At 38.7% G+C, this 19,824-nt stretch overlaps 1 protein-coding gene across 2 annotated transcripts; it reads right to left on the reverse strand.

Annotated features, from left to right (window-relative positions):
- Positions 1 to 492: 492 nt before the first annotated feature.
- On the reverse strand, positions 493 to 12,636 carry gdap1 (ganglioside induced differentiation associated protein 1). Of its 2 annotated transcripts, XM_003219618.4 has the most exons (6): positions 11,801 to 12,636; positions 9,420 to 9,612; positions 7,883 to 8,056; positions 5,401 to 5,495; positions 4,963 to 5,077; positions 493 to 3,916 (listed from the first exon to the last, which is right to left on the reverse strand). In XM_003219618.4, exons 1-6 carry the CDS (start codon positions 11,915 to 11,917, stop codon positions 3,534 to 3,536), a joined length of 1,077 nt encoding a protein of 358 aa, XP_003219666.2. In that variant the 5' UTR covers positions 11,918 to 12,636; the 3' UTR covers positions 493 to 3,533. The 2 variants fall into 2 exon arrangements, with proteins under 2 accessions (XP_003219666.2, XP_062836325.1); XM_062980255.1 differs by lacking the exon at positions 9,420 to 9,612 and having other exon boundaries at positions 11,801 to 11,933.
- Between the last annotated feature and the right edge of the window lie 7,188 nt (positions 12,637 to 19,824).

Consider the following 19,824-nt stretch of genomic DNA (forward strand, 5'->3'; position numbering starts at 1 on the left):
ATGAAAGTCATGGATGGCACTGGATTTTGCCATCTCTCTGCTAATCTAATGCTAAGGTTGAACAGTGTGGACTGACTTCAAGCTAATTTCTACTAAGTGTGATTTAGCTTCTGAGCTCCTATACTGAAGGGCAGGGTAATGATGAAATTAATAAATCATGTCATGCTTTAGCCATCCTCTTGCTCAGATTGACCATTAGTTTAACTTTATTCATCATTGTACAGGAAAGATTACTGATGAGAAAATCTACTCTTGTCTTTTATTGTATAGTCTGACATTGCAACATATGTGGTCTGGAATGAATTCTTTCCTAATCAAATTTGCTTTAAAAAGGGTGATTTGCATTTCTCTGCATAACATCATAATCTTCCTTCAACCATCTGGGTTTGTTTTATTCCAAATAAACCCTTGGCGTATCGCCACCTCTGACGTGCATTTTTGCTTTATCTATTGAATATTAGCAACTCACTCTGGCTTTGTGTGATAACAAAATTTGAATCATGAGTTCATTTATTTAATACTTGCATTTAGAGAAAATCTCAGTTTTCTCCACAATCAGTAAAATAACCAATTTTTACACATTTCTGATTTTTCATATTTCAGAATTTTGTTCCACAAGATTTAGCAAGGGTTTTTTGTGTGTGTGCAAGACATTGCCTGATATCCATTACACTATCTGTACGTTTATGCAAAGTACAATGATTTTATACAAAACTCAGTTTCCTTTGCTATTGTTGTACTGATGAACACATGCTGGTGTTTTCAAGTTATGTAAGAACAAAAACATATCATGGCATTTGCCAGTTTTTTTCCACAGTGTTGAAGATGAGAAAATTAACAAGTAATTGTATATATCTAGAAACAATCAATCATGGCCAAAATGCTTAAGGCTAATTCACACCCCCAGTACATCATGCATTTGAACTGATGTCATAGGATATATAAACATTGTTTTGACATTTATTTGTCTGCGGTAGGTATTTCACACATGATGCAACCCTTGGTGCAGTCAACAAGGAGTAAAGAAGTCTTAAAACAATGTTTCTCAACCTGTGAGTCCCCAGATGTTTTGACCTTCAACTCCCAGAAATCCTAACAACTGCTAAACTGGCTGGAATTTCTGGGAGTTGTAGGCCAAAACACCTGGGGACCCACAGGTTGAGAATCACTACTTTAAAAGATCTGCTAGAATTCAAGGAGAAAATTTAAAATGTTCTTAAACTGTGCAACTCTCTGAATATTATGGACAAACTCTTAGTGCAGGCCTCTTCAAACTGCAGCCCTCCAGGTGTTTTGGGCCTCCAACTCCCAAAAGCTCTAACCAGCTTGTTCAATGGTCAGGAATTTGTGGAGCTGAAGTCCCAAACGCATGGAGAAACACAGATTGAAGAAGCCTGCCTCAGAATCTGTATTAGGTCATATGTGCCTTCAGATGGCCTTCCTACTTATGACCGTTCCATGACTTTCATAGGGCTTTCTTAGACAATGAATACTCAGAGGTGGTTTATCTGAAATATAGGCTACACACCTGGTATTCATTGATAGTGTCTTGAAGTACTTCCCTGCCTTGAAACTGCTTGTTCTTACAGTGTGTGTCTGTATGATTGAAGAGAAGGCACGGTGCTGCAAACTCTGCCCACATGAGATCAGGATCTGGCTTATAGTTAGTTGTGGCCACCCACTGATTTTTCCAATGAGTCAACAGATCCAATGAGCCAACAGAAAAGTTCTCCACCTCTAGGGTTGCTGGGAGATGAGACTGAAGACTAAGCCAGCATCAGATTTAGACCATAGGGCAATGACAGAAACAATAATCCCAGCTAAATAGTCATCTCTGTCAGCCAAGGCAATGGTAATCATTAAAATGTTTGGCTTGATCTGATAAGGCACCAGATCCTGTCTTAGCTAGGAAGCTAAGTGGGGTCAGCTCTGGTTAGTACTTTGATAGGAGACCGTCAACGGATACTAGGTGCAGTAGGTGATATTTTAGAGCAGTATTTCTCAAACTCTGTTCCTCCAGGTGTTTTGGACTTCAGCTCTTACAATTCCTAACAGCTGATTTTCTGAGAGCTGAAATCCAAAACACCTGGAGGAGCAAAGTTTGAGAAACACTATTTTAGAAAACGGAACTGGCAAAAACCCTTCTGAATATTCTTTGACTAAGAAAATCCTATGAAATGTATGGAGTCATCTTTAAGGCACTTACACACACTGTTGACCTCAAAGAATTAACTCTATTAAGTAATTATAATTAATTCAGGCATATCTTTTCAATGGATAGTTGGTTTGGCAGTTTAAAAATTTGTTTCAAAAATCCTTATTTTGTTTAGTCTCTTTAAACTAGCACGCTGGTGCAGTTAATACAGTAGCTCCATTCTGACCTCTCTGTACAACAACCACACTTCTGTTTGGTAGACTAATTTTAATTGCCTGCACCACCCCACAACATAAAATGCCAGAATGAGAGCTCATCAGATACTATTTTGTTTACATTTTTTCATAAAGATATAGTTGCAGATAAGGTACTTTCTGAGGCACATCATGGAATACATTCATACACAGGCACAAAAATATGGTTGCAGTAAAGAAAAAAATGATAATTTATATCACAATATCAAGTGTGTGATGCACAGTACTTTTGAATGAATTTGTGGTACATAACATTTCTGTGCAAGGATTAATTAATACCCAAAAATTCTTTAATCTATCTAATCCTCATAGATAATCTGCAGAAATGTCATGCTTTGCCAAATGGCTGTTTGTGCCTTTGATATCAGAAAACTGTCCACCAATACTTGCCATGTGCTTCCAAGTGTGATTTAAACATGTGTGGCTTTAGAAAGCTAAATTTCAGTAATTAGTCTTTTAAGAACATAAACCCAACAACAGTGTAACAAACCATACATTTAACAGACTGTAATCTCCTTCTCCTTATAAAACAAATATGAATGGCAATCACAATTATGCAATATATTCCTAATGGCATATTAGAAGAGGACAGGCCGCTTTGAACGTTAAAAATGTGAAATTTTCAAATGACCATATGTAATAAAATGTTAGGGAATGCTTTTGTAAAAATAAGATATCCTCTTTTTTTCTTATTGGATGTGGTTATAAAGTTGGCAATCTGGGGTATAAGTTATGTTGACTTGGATCTTCGGTACTGGGAACAGAAGGGAGCTCATTGAGTTCCATGGGAGAGTGTTGCTGGGATGTGGGAATCAAAAGCCAACACTGAAAGGAGTTCTGCAGAAGTGGAGCTATCAGGCCAGGTCTCTCTCCACAGTTTTTTATATCACTTCAGAGGTACGTGGAGATGAGAAAGTGCTATTCCATAGTGTTGTTCTGTTTCCAGCATTCAAAATCTAAGCAACTATCTCATTTTCCTTCAGTATTTAACTTATATCATTATCTCTCCACTGAAACCACATTTTAGCAAAAAACAGGAAAATAATAAATAATATACATCAATGTACATTGTTCCTCAGATCAACTTATTTGTGATGTTGTTGGAAGGATGGGCAAAGACTCATCTACAGAGGGCTTGGCCTCACTCTAAGTGAGAACAGCATGTTAGGAAATCTCTTCCGAAGAGTAATGAAAGCAAAATACCCAATTCCTGCCAATAAGCCAACTAGAAATGTAGTGCCCAAAACTCTGGGCGCCCTCTTCTTGGCAACCCGAAATGCAGTTGGAAGAACTGCAGAGATTAATATGTTGTTGACATGTCCTAAAACCCGGTAGAAAGTTTTTTTCTTCAAGACACGCTCATAATAAGCTTCCAAATTAGGTCGTTTTCCACTCCCCCAGTTTCTTCTTGCCAGTCCGATGAATTTCAGGCGATGCAATGTAACAGCAAGGGATACATCAGCTAAGCTGAAAAACTGGCCACAGAGCCAAGGTTGGTGCCCATCTTCTGTACATAAAAAAGGCATAAAGAGTTAGGAAGTAATAGCATCTACTAGGTTGTAAAAGGCCATGAGATGACGATTCTATGTCTATTTCCTATATTGTATTCAAGTAGTCCTTAATTTCTTCAGGAAAAGGCTTGTTTAAAAGTCTAGCTAAGAACATTGCTCTAGTCCAAGCATCCTCAAACTGCAGCCCTCCAGTTGTTTGGGCCCATCATTCCTGGCTTTTGAACAAGCTGGCTAGGGCTTCTGGGAGTTGGAGGCCCAAAAATTTGAGGATACCTGCTTGTTCTAATTCAATCAGCCAAGTGATGCTTCTCAGTGCTGAAAATTCGCCTGCCCCAAACAAATTATCCTAAAGTCTGTACACTGAAAAACCCATGTCTCCTTGTTTTTAATTAATTTTATATACTGGATGATGACTGGAATCATGTTGACCACTACACTAGTGACAGCACTCTCTTAGAGATTGTGCTAATTGCAGTTCCTAGAAAAGGCAAATATTCTTCAAACATACATACAACCAAGAATTATATTTATTTATTTATTTACCATATTTATATCCCACCTTTCTCTGCCTCAAGGGGGACTCAAGGCGGCTTGGTAGACGGGAAACTGCTTGTTAGACAACGTGTACATTCCAGATTGTAGTACCTACTGCATATCATAATCAATTGCACAACTATGAGATTATGTGTAAATAGGCTGACATACATTAATATATGTTAATGTCTCCACTGGCTTCCAACCCACCTTTGGGCACAATTCAAAGTGCTATTTTTATCTACAAAGTTATCTACCAGACCATATGAAGCAGATCCTTCTGTCTTCCCCAAAACACTTTCAAACAGCATCTTGATTGATGCAACACTGCCACATAATCCAGATTATCAAAGCAGATAATTGAGTATGTTGCCCTGGCTACAGCTTCTCAAAAATCTACCAGGGTAGGTAGTGTAATTCAGTCTTGAAAATATAAATACATTGATTGCCTTTATGAAATTAAGACAGCTACATCTACATTAAGGATAGATTGTGAAGAAAATCCTACCTGGTGTTTCTTCATTTCTTCTCTGCAACTCAGTCTCAACTTGATCCAGAACTTTTTCCAGTTCATCCAATATTTTCTTTAAGTATTTTATGTTATCATGATCCATCAATTTTGACTTTTAAAAAATACACAGATAATATATTAGGGTGCACTATCATCTTCAGGCTCCAGTGTATGCAATGAATATCACTTTTGAGGAACCACACATGTGGTTCTAATGCATAAGGCATGATGCCCTATTAGAACAACAAAGGCACAGAAAAGTCATATAGCAGAAGTAGCAACCAGCTTGCATACAAAAGTGGAGTTAAATTTTACTTTTACTCTGATGTTTATATAGGGAAAAGTATGCCTTAGAATTGAAGACATGCAGAAATATCATATACAGGCAACCTTTGCATGCTAAGTTTTTAGCAGTCAGAAATATTCTGTTCTTACTTTGAGACGTTTTTGTTTTGCTATATATGCATCTTGCAAATCAGGGTTTTCTTCAGCAAGTTTCTTCAACTCAGACTCGGTATTACCTATTTGGCCTGTTAAAAGAATGATAAGTTCATTTAGAAATCATATAAGAGGTTCTCCAAAGTTAACAAATTTTATCAAAATTGCTGGCTAATACAATATTGTGTGGTAGATTTTTTTTCTTCTGAAAATACATTGGATCAAAGGGTAACTCTATATGTAGTACTAGAGGTGTTTGAAACAGCAGAAATCCATTTTTTGGTTTTGTTTTGAATTTTGGATGCTCCCCCTGCCCATTTCATTTTGGGGAGATTAAAGGAAATTTGGCAGGGGGCCCATTTTGATTCATGATTCGAAATCCTGAGTTTTGTTATTGTTTTGGTAAGATTTGGTCCATTGACACTAATGGGAAAACTTATGAGGCTCGTTTTTCCGTTATTTTAATGGCTATCAGGATGAAACATGTCACACTTGTAGATCACATTTACGACTGTAATCCTGCCAAGTTTCAGAATTCAGCAGTCATCCACTGATCTTTAGAGAATTTTTAAAGTTTTTACAAATAACATGTCTTTTTCATGTGATTTTATTTATACTACGTGTTTTAATTCTATGTCTTAATTTTTAATGTTGTTTATATCTTATGTTTTAATGGTCTTATCGATTTTAATGCATAGTTGTATGTTTATTGTTTAGATATATGATTTGGTTTTATATGTATATTTGGCATTGAATTTTGCCATTATTATGTTGTAAACTGCTTTGAGTTCTCCCAGGAGTGAGAAAAGCAATAGATAAATACAGGAAATAAATAATAAATATTTTTTTAAAAAAACAAAAAACTAAAGAAATATCCCCTTGAATTTATCCACAGTGATGGAACAGAAGTAGGGCATAATTCCTGCAAACTTTCACAGCATTTTGGTCATCCACTGATTTTTAGGATTTTTTTCTGATTTAAGCACCTTGGGCAAGTCACGCTCTCTTTAGTCTCAGAGGAGCAAAAAAAAATGTTTTTTTTCTGGCTGTCAGAATGATACTTGCCACACTTGTAGGCCACATTTAGAAATTTAATAAACGTTTAAAGTTTGTACAAATAGCTTTTTTTTTTCTTTATCCCTTTGGATTTCTCCACAGTGACAGAACATGAGTAGAGCATCATTCCTGCAAAGTTTCAGAAAGATCCGGTTTTGTTTTGTTTGTTTTGTTTTTGTTTTTTCGTGTCAGGAGCAACCGGAGTTGCTTCTGGAGTGAGAGAATTGGCCGTCTGCAAGGACGTTGCCCAGGGGACGCCCGGATGTTTTGATGTTTTTACCATCCTTGTGGGAGGCTTCTCTCATGTCCCCGCATGGAGCTGGAGCTGATAGAGGGAGCTTATCCGCGCTCTCCCCGGGTGGGATTTGAACCTGGCAGCTTTCAGGTCAGCAACCCAACCTTCAAGTTACGAGGCTTTTATCCCCTAGGCCACGGGGGCTCCTAGAAAGATCCGATCATCCATTGATATTTAGGATTTTTTTCCAATTAATCACATGTGATAACCTAAATCACTTTCATATCAATGAGACTTATAGCAATAAGCAGAATGGTAAAGAGAAATGCTGGTCCTGTCAGAGGAAGCAGCAAGCAGGTAAGTAGGTTTTCAGGTTTGACATGCTGGTTGTGGGAGCAAGGGCTCACTGGCATGTTAGAGTTGAGAGGTAGTTTAGGTGGTACTTCTCAGAGTTGAGAGGTACACACACCCAAACCTCCCTAGTGGAATTTTGAAAATAAAAGTTGGATAAGGAAGAGATGTCGAAAGAAAAAGAATTTTCAAAAAGCTAGTAACTGGAGTAACACTTTAAGTTTTAAGAAACAGTCAGAAACTGGCAGAAAGAAAACAATGAGCTAAAAGGAAACGTTCTCTCTCCAACACCATGCCACCCACAGAAAATGAAGGAGTTCCACACGGCTATATATCGAATTGCCAAAATTTTCTAAAATCTGAAATGACGTCCGGAATTTCGCACACCTCTATATAGTACTACATACAATCAAGAATACAGTATTTTGCTGTATCCATAGTTTAACTTAGTCATGCTCCCAAAAACATCTCCACTCACTCCATATGTTTAAGGTAATGTTGGAACAAACCATGTCTCTCGTATTATCAAAATCAGAGACCATGCTCATTCTAACCAGAGCTGAGAAACATTACATTTTTGATATACACCTTCCAGAATTCCCCAGCCAAGATGATCAGTAGCCTTGAGGTCCTGAGAGTTGTAATCCAAAAATGCTCTGTGCCAGGATGTAAACAAAATAAATTACTTTTCCACGTTCTGATTCTAATTGCAGACTAAAAATGATATGAATACCTAAAGGCATTGAAGGCTTAAGAGACCCAAATCTCAGCAATTTGTAACAGTACACTTTGAAACAGCACAGAAGCCGTTGTAGAAAACACGTTCTTGGTACGTACTTCGAATCCGAGTTGTGGCATAAGCTGGGATCAAAGAGTCCACTGCTAATTCAGGATGCAAAATGCAGCCGTGTGTATAGGCATCCATGGGTAAAGAATCCAAGAGTTCCCTGTAGTGCTGAACCCTTGGATAGTACATGCTTCCTTCTTCTGGCATTAGCCTTGGGGTATTTTCTGAGTTTAAAATGTATAATGGACAATGAAAACAACATAAAAGACAAATTACTGAGCGCTCACATTTCTTATCATTTACAAAATCTATAGCACAAAAGAAAACAACTGCTAACTTCACTATAAAGTGGTAACTATAGGGATGGACCATCCTGCCAGGGCATATAATGTTAGGTTAGGTGGACAAGTATTCTGATTGTAGCTTCCTATGAAAGAAATGGGACTAAGAAGGTGATGACCTGTTAGGGAATAATATTTGTCCAGTCCCACCCCACGTTTCTCTTGCAGCTCATTTTTCTGTACATATTCTTTATGCTGTACACGGTATTTCCTCCTAAATAAGTACTAAATATGTATTCAGGGGAACCTCCGGTGGTGCAGCGGATTAAATCACTGAGCTGTTGAACTTGCTGACCAAAAGTTTGGTGGTTCAAATACAGGGGCGGAGTGAGTTCCTGGGGCTAGCTTCTGCCAACCTAGCAGTTCGAACACATGCAAATGTGAGTAGATCAATAGGTACCTGGCGGGAAGGTAACAACGCTCCATGCAGTCATTCTGGCCGCATGACCTAGGAGGTGTCTATGGGCAATGCTGGCTCTTCAGCTTAGAAATGGAGATGAGCACCAACCCCAGAGCCAGACACAACTAGACTTAATGTCAGGGGAAAACCTTTAACTTTACCTTTTATGTACAGTATTCAGGATCTAGATAACCATTTAATCATAAAAACAGACTTCCATGCAATTAGTTAAGGGTCCTTAGATCCTTAACTGTTTCAGCAAAACCCATCCCCTCATCCTTAGTGAAGTTTGCTGCTATCATCATCCGGCTAAATTTCAGCAGTGCTATTAATCTCTTCCTTACATTATTTCAATTTTAAAGTGAGAAAAGTAGAAAGCATGTGTCTTGTCCTTAACTGAACTCTGCACAGTTAAGCTAGAAATCCAATTCATCTTAAAAATAAGGTTCATCACGTTGACCACATTGGCTTCAGTAGTTTAAAATACCAAAAGTTATCTCCCTTGTGTCAGATGGACTAGTGACCTAAAGGTTGGGTTGCTGATCTGAAGATTGCCAATCTGCGAGATGAGGTGAGCTCCTGTCTGTCAGCTCTAGTTTTCAGGGACATGAGAGAAGCCTCCCAGCAGGATGGTAACACATACAGGCGTCCGCTGGGCAACATCTCTGTAGATGGCCAGTTCTCTCACACCAGAAACAACTTGCAGTATGTTTTCAAATCACTTCTGATACAATAAAAAAAAATCTTCCTGTACCATCCTTATCCCCCCCCCCCCCCCCCCGGCAGTAAGATGTGATCCACACACTATATTTGCCTTAATTAAAATCATACAAACATTCTGGTTACCATCTGTAAATGTCTCTTCCAAGTAATCAATAATCTGGTTGGCATCACAAATAATGTTGTCTCTGTGAATGAGCACAGGAACTTCTCCAGATGCATTTAATCGCATAAACCAGGGCTCATTGTGTTCACTCAGTGGAAGGCTTACATCATGCTCTTCACATTTCAGTCCCTTTTCAGCAATCACCAAACGAACCTAAAATAAATGATACATATTCCCATTGAAAATATAGCTGTTTTTCTATGCTGGTCCTAAGTATGTACCGTGTTTCCCCGAAAATAAGACAGTGTCTTATATTAATTTTTGCTCCCAAAGATGTGCTAGGTCTTATTTTCAGGGGATGTCTTATTTTTCCATGAAGAAGAATTCACATTTATTGTTGAACAAAAAAATTGAACATTTATTATGTACTGTACAGTAGTTATAATCACAAACCAGCATAACCAGACAAACTGTGAATCCTACCAAAAATTTCTTGTTACTACCAATATTTCCATGTACAACACTTTATGGTACATACATTTACCGATCCTGCATGCTCTGGTGTTCTGTTCGGTGGGCATGCTTCCAAACAAAAACTTTGCTAGGTCTTACTTTTGGGGGAGGCCTTATATTTAGTAATTCAGCAAAACCTCTACTAGGTCTTATTTTCTGGGGATGTCTTATTTTAGGGGAAACAGGGTATGAGAGAGATAGTTAAGACATAATATCATACTTTCTTTTTGTAATACTGACCAACTAATCTAATGTTTCCTGGTTTTCTTTGAATTCATTGAGTAGTTTTCTTTTTTTCTTTTTTTACATTTATATTGAAATATGCACTACACAGTGAACTCTACCACACATAATGCTATTTTACCAAAGCAGAACCATCAGTTTGGGGGAGATGGATGGGCTGGGGTGGTAGAGGAGAAGGCCCAGTCAATGGCCTGCACAGGGCAGAAGAGGGGCAAAGCCACATCCCAATGCCTCCCTCTTGCAGCAGAAAGCATGGGCCTCTCTTGTGCTTCCATGCTTCCGTGAACCAGTGTCCTGCCAGCCCTCAATATTGTCACTCCAGCCCTAGAATACCCCCTTTCACCCCAGCTCCTGTCCTCCCACATTTACAAGACAAAGACAACATTCCTTAACCTTTGCTTTCACCCTTCCCTCCTTTTGCTGAAATAAATATAAAATCGGCAATGCTCATACACCAAAGCTGGCAATACTCATACAACACAGACAAAGATTATTCTGGGTTGCACCACACAAAAGTAAACAGCAATGATAAAAGAGAGATTCCAAATGCAAGCCCAAGACAAGACATGCTAATAGCAGGTATCCCAAAAGCATGAGAGCCAACTGAGGAACCAGTTCTCAGCACCTCCTAGGATCAGGACTGCTTACAGACTGACTTAAAGAGCAGGAAAGGTGTTGAGCACTGGGACTTGCAGATGGAACTGAAATGAAGGGTTTTTTTTTAAATCACAAGCAGTGGAAATGGTCAGAAGGGGTGGAAATATGTGTGCTTTGAAGTGTTGAACTATGTCTCCGAAGGCCAGTGTTTGAACCCTGAAAAACTGGTGTGCTGTGGGTGCATCAGCCTAAAAGTGCCATAGGCATTGTAAGTTAACATGCCACAAAAGTTCTAAGTGTTAAAGACTGCTCTGTAATGTCTCTAAATCAGAATATTTAGAATCCACAGTGGCACTATAGGTTAAACCCTTATGTTGGCTGAACTGCTGACCTAAAGGTTGGGTTACTGACTTGAAGGTTGCTGGTTCGAATCCACAAAATGGGGTGAGCTCCCATTTGCCAGCTGTAGCTTGCAGGGACATGAGAGAAGCCTCCCAGCTAACACATCCAGGCATCCCCTGGGCAACGTCTCTGCATACGGTCCATTCTCTCACACCAGAAGTGACTTGTAATATGTTCTCAAGTTGCTTTTGACACGATTAAAAAAAATCAAAATATCAAGTGATCTATATTTTTTTACTACAGCTTCCACAGTCCATAACCACTAATCATACTAGATAGAAGTTGATGGGAATTATAAGTGAAATCATATGAACAATCAAATATTCCCCACTCCTGTTGTAAATAATACCACATAAGAATCAGGCAAGTAATGACTGACCATTTCAAAGTAAACAATAGGCAATGAAAACTGGAAAGGCTGTGAGGCCTGTTTAGAAAACCTTCTGGCCTGTGCCTCAATCCCATTCATTATTTTTCCTTCCCCATCTCCTCTCCCCTCCAGATGTACATTGATTGCTGCATGTAAATAAAGCACATTCTCATTCAAGCACAGCATCTGCCCTTCAAAATGGGCAAAATGGGTAAAGGGAGCTGTCCGGGTACTGAAACCTGATATTTCTGGAAGACAATTGGATGAGCCACCCACCTTTTGAGAGCTGAAGGACTGCGTCCAGTGATAGAGGATGAGTTTAGCATCTGTCTTGGCATCTACCTCACCTGGAGGCATTTTGCCCTTCGTTTGCTCCTCCTTTTCTTCTGTCATTTCACCTTTTTCTGTCTGCTCAATTCACCGTTCTGTCCCTGTGACTTCCTTTTTTCTCACTTGCTGCTACTGAGTCTGCTCCAAGGAGAGAGCATGCTCACTGATGGCAGATGAAGCTGCTGCTGTGATAATGCCCTTAGTCTCCCATCGTGTCTGTTTTCTAGTAAGACAAAGGAAGTGTCAGAATCGTCCAAGTATAGCATGGTTTAGAACAGTAATAGAGAAAAACCACAAGAAATATATACACACAAGAGAGTTTTCAGACAAGAAATGTGATTCTCAGCAAAAGGAACCTGCTTGTCAGAGAGTCCCCAAATAACTACATATGGTTTTCACTTGCTTAGAGATCAGTGTTAGGATTTAGGCCAAAATGGGTATCTACAAAGAAAGGCCCTTTTGAAGGTATGACCTAAAATAGGTTTTTCTCTTTCAAGGTTAGATGATCATTCCTCGCTCTTCATGCAAGCAATGTGATGGCATACTTTACATCGTGATTAATCTAGTTTGGTTTTGCTCACTCACTTTGCATACAATACAGTAATTTCCAACAAATGTATATTTCACAGGGCAGTATTTGAAGGGCTTCAAGAGAAATGTGTACTGCTCAAAGTATTAGGAAACTGAGAAACTGAAATAACCTGGCATTGAAAACTTTCTATGTGTATATTTAAGATGTATTCTGTTGTTGTTTTCAGCCATATTCAGACTTCTTTTTTTAAAAAAAACATAACATATTTGAAATTAAAATAAGACTACCTTTAAAGGAAGGTTAATTTTAAAGATAATGAAATAAGTAACTAAAATGCGTAGAAGGTGTATTGACAGATATGCATCTGAACAAATATAAGCATTAAGGGGGGAATTTTAGTGAGGCAAAATTTAAAAACTATAAAGGCCAAATATTAGATTTGGGCTATAGATTAGCAAAATTCCACTGAGGAATGGCACAAATACAACACAATTATGGAGCTTGTTTCCAGAAGGCATCAAATCCATCTGAACAAATTTAACAGGAATCTGGGAAAAAATGCCTGAAGACATGCATTCTGTGTTGTTGAAGGCTTTCATGGCCAGAATCACTGGGTTGCTGTGAATTTTCCAGACTATGTGGCCATGTTCCAGAAGCATTCTCTCCTGACATTTCACCCACATCTATAGGAGGCATCCTCAGAGGTTGTGAGGTCTGTTGTTGGAAATCTGGCTACCAGTATTTAAAAAAAACCCTAAAATCAGGACAGTAAATAAAGAACACTCAAGAGTGTCCCAACATGAAAATAACAGTGTTCATATTAGTTTGCATTAATTTTTGCTTCTTTGGGCTGCAGCAGTGGATACAAGGAGTTTCCCTCTTTCATTGAGAATTTTGGGGTGCATAGCCCCAGTATCCCAAATCAAAGTCTTGTCCCAATCCTGTGTACCTGTAATAGGATTTAGGACAAATTAGGCCCTGTACTAGTTACGCTCTAAGGCCCCTTACTTGGGCCCTGAAGAAGGTAAGCCTGGTAGGCCTACACTGCCTACTTTCTCATAGACTATCAACTCTATGAACAAAATGAACAAAATCTGGCTACCAGTATTTTTTTTTTTTTAAAAAAACCTAAAATCAGGACAGTAAATAAAGAACAACACTCAAAAACAGGGGAATTCAAGACAGGAAACAATCAGGGCCAGTTAACACCTCCCAACAAAGGATTCCCCCCAGCAGGAAGCAGCCAGTCTTTGAAGCTGCAAGGCTATTAAATAGTAATCAAGCTGGCCAGTTGCAACATTCATACTTGCCACAAACAGACAAAAAGTTATTTATCTCACCCTGGACATTCCACAGATATATAAACCCCACTTGCCTAGTTTACAACAGACCTCACAGCCTCTAAGGATGCCTGCCACAGATGTGGGCAAAATGTCAGGAGAGAATGCTTCTGGAACATGGCCATACAGCCTGGAAAACTCACAGCAACCTAGACATGCACTCTTTTGCTATAAAATGTAATTTTCCAATCTTTGTACTGAAGTGATTTGATACATTTTGCTAGTTTTGATCTTTACATAATATTCTATTCCTAACCAACAGTTTGCTGTCAACTAAAACTCTTTTTCCATTATTTCTGGATGTGGTACCTTTTGGAAACAAACTATACAATTACTAATTGGCAAGCCTATTACAAGATAAGCAAGAAGAATTTCTCATGAACCTATGGTCAATCTTGCACAAAATGAAAAAATAATGTGCTGTTCTCTATAATGTCTCATGATACTATGAAATTGTTAAAACTAGTAGGCAAAAGACAACTTGTAGTGAAGATATATCCCCAAAATAACCACAAGAGGTCTCCATGTTTCCAGAGATGTTGAATTGATGTTTCCTCCTGGGAAGTTCTAAAAGTGAAGAATGGCTCTTTTTCTAAATGAAACATTATTCCTACTGTAAATTAAATGTTAGCCTGTTTGTATAACTATCATTTATCGGGATTTAAACGGACAATCTAATCAACATTTGAAAGGAAAAAAGAAAATGTGGGATCCTGTGAAAATGGGGAAATGTTAAAGGGAGGGTGCCTCAGATGCTTTTGAACTCTGGTGCTGGAGGAAAATCTTGAGAGTGCCTTGGACTGCAAGAAGATCCAACCGGTCCATCCTCCAGGAAATAATGCCCGGCTGCTCACTGGAGGGAAGGATATTAGAGGCAAAGTTGAAGTACTTTGGCCACATCATGAGAAGACAGAAAAGCTTGGAAAAGATCACGATGCTGGGGAAAATTGAAGGAATCAGGAAGAGAGGCCGACCAAGGGCAAGATGGATGGATGGTATCCTTGAAGTGACTGGTTTGACCTTGAGGGAACTGGGGGCAGCGACGGCCGAGAGGGAGCTCTGGCGTGGACTGATCCATGAGGTCACCAAGAGTCAGAAACGACTGTGCAAATGAAGAAGAAGAAGAAGAAGAAGAAGAAGAAGAAGAAGAAGAAGAAGAAGAAGAAGAAGAAGAAGAAGCCTGAGAGAAGACTTCTCTAAGAATCCCTAGGTCCGCCAGTGCAAACCAATGAAAGGTGCGAACAGAGTCACAGAGTACTTAGAGATTGCAAGGAAGACCATATGTATGATCAATCAGGCCTGCAAATAATCAAATCCACAAAAGCTGAACTTTCAAAATGTGGAGGGCCAACTATAAAACATAATGTAACAAAAAAATAGAGTGAAACTTAAATTCAGGCACACAGATGTAATACTAAATCCCTTTAGCCATTATCTAGTATTTATATCTAATGAGTTGCAAAGTATAATGAAGGGAAGTGTCATAAAAAGTCTGTTGGTGATATCATCCAAATTCAAAATTAGAAGCCTGCACTTCTAGTCTAAATATACTTAATAGTAAGATCCATTGGCTCCCGTAGGACTTACTCATGTCTTCGTGCTTTTAACACTGGGGCCAAGCAATTATTTGGGATTTATCCAAATTCTCTTACTCACTTGCTTTGTAATCGGTGAAAGTCACATACGGCCTTGCTATGTCTGCAATGCAAGGGAGGAACATTGCATGGAACACCTGACCCTCAGATCAGTTGCCTTTGTGGATTGAGGCTCAGATCAGATTGCTTCAGGCAAAATGTGGGATGGGGGACTTATCTGAATTTTTTAAAATAATCAAATATTACTCTGGAAGACTTGTTACACACACACACACACACACACACACACACACACACATATATATATATAAGAGCTTGGAAACATTACTTTTTAAACTATCGCTTCCAGAAGAACCAGTCAGGAGATCCGCATTTTAGTGGATTCTGAAAAATATAATCCAATAATTATTTTTTCAAGCTGCTCTATTGTACTTCTCAGGGGTTTTTTTTTTATCCTGTCAGAAGCTCACCCCTTCTCGTGGATTCAAACCTTCAGCCTTCACGTCAACAATTCAGCCCGCACAAGGGTTTAACCCATTGTGCCACTGTGGCCCCTTAGTACTTTTCAGTATACAAAATGCTTCAGTGTTCTTTTTCTCACTTTATTCAAAGATTTTATTTCTTTTATATATTGTTTATTACAAACTTGCTGAAAAATTGCTTCATATTCATGTTGAAATTTTGCAAAATTGCTTTAGATTCAGGAAGCAAAAAAAAAAACAGTGATCACATGCATATTTTTTGAAAAGCTAGCCCCATCAATTAGCTCAATCAATGTGATTTTCCCCTGTCAGTTTTCTTTATTTGCCAGCCTTCACATGTGTTGTCATTGTTGCTATTCCCTTTATTTGTACCCCATTTCCTCCCAAAAAATGGGACTCAGGTATCAATTCTGCCAACCATATCCTATTTCTAGGTATGGATATGAAAGCTGGACAGTGAAGAAAGCTCATGTTCTTAAAAGAAAATTAACACAGTATTTGAAATATGGTACTGAAGTAAATTTCTGTAAATAACATGGACTGTGTGAAAGACATAAGAATTGGCTCAAGAAGAAATCAAGTGTGAATCCTTGCAAAAAGCCAAAATTATTAAACCAAGGCTATATTACTTTGGACAACATGAGAAAACGTAATTCACTGGGAACAACAATAATTTCTTAGTAAAGGCGAAAGTCATAGAAAAAGAAGACCACGTTACAGGTGACTTAACTCAGTAAAGTGAATCAGAGACCAGAGTTTGCAAGGCCTGAAGTTAATAACATGGTTTATTGGAGGTCTCTTATACATTGGATCATGATAGGTCAATGGCAACTTGACCACAAATAAGATTAGTCATTCTTTGAAACTGTTCCCAAGGAGATCTGAATAGTGTCAACACTATTTTTTCTTCACTTTTGATCTTCCTTGGAGGCAGGACAGATACTGCATCTATGAGCTTTTTATTGTGTAATTATATACCTACAGTACTTTTACACGATTGCTTACCAATTTTACCAGCACACTGATGAACTCTTTCACTCCTGAAATGTGAGAGACCACACACAACAAATTAAAATGAATGATTCATTACGCCCTTTAATTATACTGTACCTTTTCAACTTGGATTTGTGTAGTTTTCCTTGTTCATAGTCACACAGACTATGTTGAACTGCTGCCTTACCAAATTTAGGAATCCAGAGACAAACTCCAATTGCCAGAAATTCAGTGAATTGTATTAAACTGGAAAAACATGGTTTCCTTTCAACAAGATAGACTGACATTTTTTGAAGAGCAACCATGAAATACACGTCCAGACACAGTGAATTGGGTTCAACAAGGGCCACTTCATTTCATCTATAGCCTATTTAAGTGAATTGTGCTTGAAAGATAAGAAATGAAACAAGGGGGAGCAAAGAAATAGTGGGAGCAACCTGATGTGGTCTAGCTGAAGCAAGAGGTCTTCAGCATCTCTTGGGCAAAACACTTGACACTGAGGGCACGCCAAAGCTAGGGTTTGCTCACCATGGCTGGTCATTTACTGGAAAACCAACCAGGTGCACTCTCTCCGCAGCCCCAAAACTTTATGAGAAAAAATCTCTAAGTTAGCTGCCAAGATGCATCTCCAAAAACCCCATATCACAGAATCTAAAGAGGTTGTTCTAGAGCAGTGGTTCTCAACCTGTGGGTCCCCAGGTGTTTTGGCCTACAACTCCCAGAAATCCCAGCCAGTTTACCAGCCTCATCCGTTACTACACTAAACTGAAATATTATCTAATTTGCCCCCAATTCTTGAATCCGAGGCCCCTTCCACGCAGTTGTACACAATCCCACATTATCTGCTTTGAACTGGGTTATATGCCAGTGTGAACTCAGATAATGCAGTTCTAAGCAGATATTGTGGATTATCTGCCTTGATATTCTGGGTTATATGGCTGTGTGGGAGGGCCCAAAGAGGGATTCTGAGGGTGCTAATTGCTCATGTTGGAAGGCTGCCTTAATCCTGGTCTCTCCTCACTGAAGCCATCAAATAGTCCCCTCACTTGAAGTACCAGGCACACAGTCTCAGGAGTGCAATCCAGTAACTGAAGGAATATTATATTAAGTGACTCCACATTGTGAACAATTCTAACTAAAGGCCATGAGCTTCTCCTTTCCTTGGCATTTCAACTTCACAAGTATTTCTCAGAAAAGTGGCAAAGATACAGGCAATATAGGCAATCCCCAAGTTATGAGCAAATTAAATTCTTTAGGTTTACTCCTAAGTCAAATGTATTTGTAAGTCAGAACAGGTACATTTTTAAGTGCAGCTCCAGCCAAATACAAACTTTGGATACTATAGGGAAGAGTTAACACCCGTGTGGTGTTTGTTTTGCTGTCTGTGCCCTTGTTCAGATTTCATCTCACTTTCTGTCTGTGATAAGGATTTTGAAAAAAAATTGGCTGTGGAAACAAGGATTGGTGATAAAGCTTCGTTGGAGACACCCTTTCCACATAATCTTTCAGGAGTGAATTTCCCTTCTGAGAAGTAGATTTCTCTCATTTCCTGCTGTCTTACCCCCGTTCTTACCTATGAGTAATTTCTAAGTCAGATGTTTGTAACTCAGGGACTGCCTGTATGTGTGTCTTCAGATGGAATAATAATTTTATATGTATGTGGCGACAAGTGAAATATTGAGAGAGTGAAGGAGAGGGAAGAGAGATCTGCTATATTGTGTTAACATGTCAATATCTCAATCACAGACAATGTTGTATGACACTGAAGAAAATATTAGAGAAAGAACGATCCCTTTTTCAGTCTCCCATTTGCATTATGCAAGACATTGCATGCTTTAACTGGTGCCACAAATAACAGCAAGCTTTCATGCAGAACACATTCCATATCTTGAAACACTGAGTCAGCTGCTCCTTTAATATACAGCCCAAGGAGCCTACACCCATAGCACAGGGAACATATGCCTTCTTCCCATTTTGCTTGACGTCAGTGTCATCTCGTAACCACAGCTACATTTGCAAATGCTTTATCAAAGCCTTTGCATATCTGGCAGCCAATAGCCCCACTGGGTTACTGGGAATGTGATCTGGGTCTCCAAGTGGAGGAGCAGCATGACCATATTTACGGTTGTTGCTATTCTGGGGACAGCATGCTGCCTTCTCGCTCTCCTTGGCATCAGAAGCATATTGCCTGTCCCTTCATCTTTCAACACTCACTTCTAGCAAGAGAGGATGAAGTGAAACATACAGTTTACTTGGAGGAAAATTGCTTCCATGTATCAGTCTTCTGGCTTTTTAAATAGAAGTTTAGCAGGATACAACCTACCCACCCAGTTCTGGACTGTACCAAACAGCATGTCAAATGAATTACAGTTCTTATATTTAGGCATTACCCGTCTACAATTCTCGCAGCCTGTTCTTTGCTTATAAAATACAGCTAATCTCAAGTGTTGGGTCATACAGGTTCAAGGCTGTGTTGGGTTATCATCACCTACCATACCTTGGCTCGCCGTCATATTTAGCAGACTGTATAAGGCAAGAATCAGTATGCTAGACAAATTCACACTGCTGCTGCAAAACTGCAAAATCTCTACATGGAGTACTTTTTCTTCTTTTCTTTTCTTTTCTTTTTTTTTCTTTTTTTTTGTTTGTGCAATACTGGAATATTTTGCTGCATGAATAGGCACCTGGAAGAAAACATGTGATATTCTACAGTCAAGGCCTACCCAGTCAACTTTCAATCATGAGTTTTGATTTACATTCTATTGCTACCCATATGTCAATTTTGTATCTGTATTTAGTGCATGTTTCTATATTTCTGTGTTTTTTAATCTATGTAATTTATTGTATATATTTTATGTTCATTTGTTTTTTACTTTGTTGCAGCCCACCTCAAGCCATCAGAAGTGGGTAATAAATTACAAACTATTATTTTTATTATTGTTGTTGTTGTTATTTGATACACAACAATATTAGTACACAGCAAGTGTCTAGGACTCTGTGATGTATCGGCAAGTAATGTGTGCAAATC

The sequence above is a fragment of the Anolis carolinensis genome, chromosome 4 (genome assembly GCF_035594765.1).
Source record: "Anolis carolinensis isolate JA03-04 chromosome 4, rAnoCar3.1.pri, whole genome shotgun sequence".
Taxonomy (NCBI): Eukaryota; Metazoa; Chordata; class Lepidosauria; order Squamata; family Dactyloidae; genus Anolis; species Anolis carolinensis.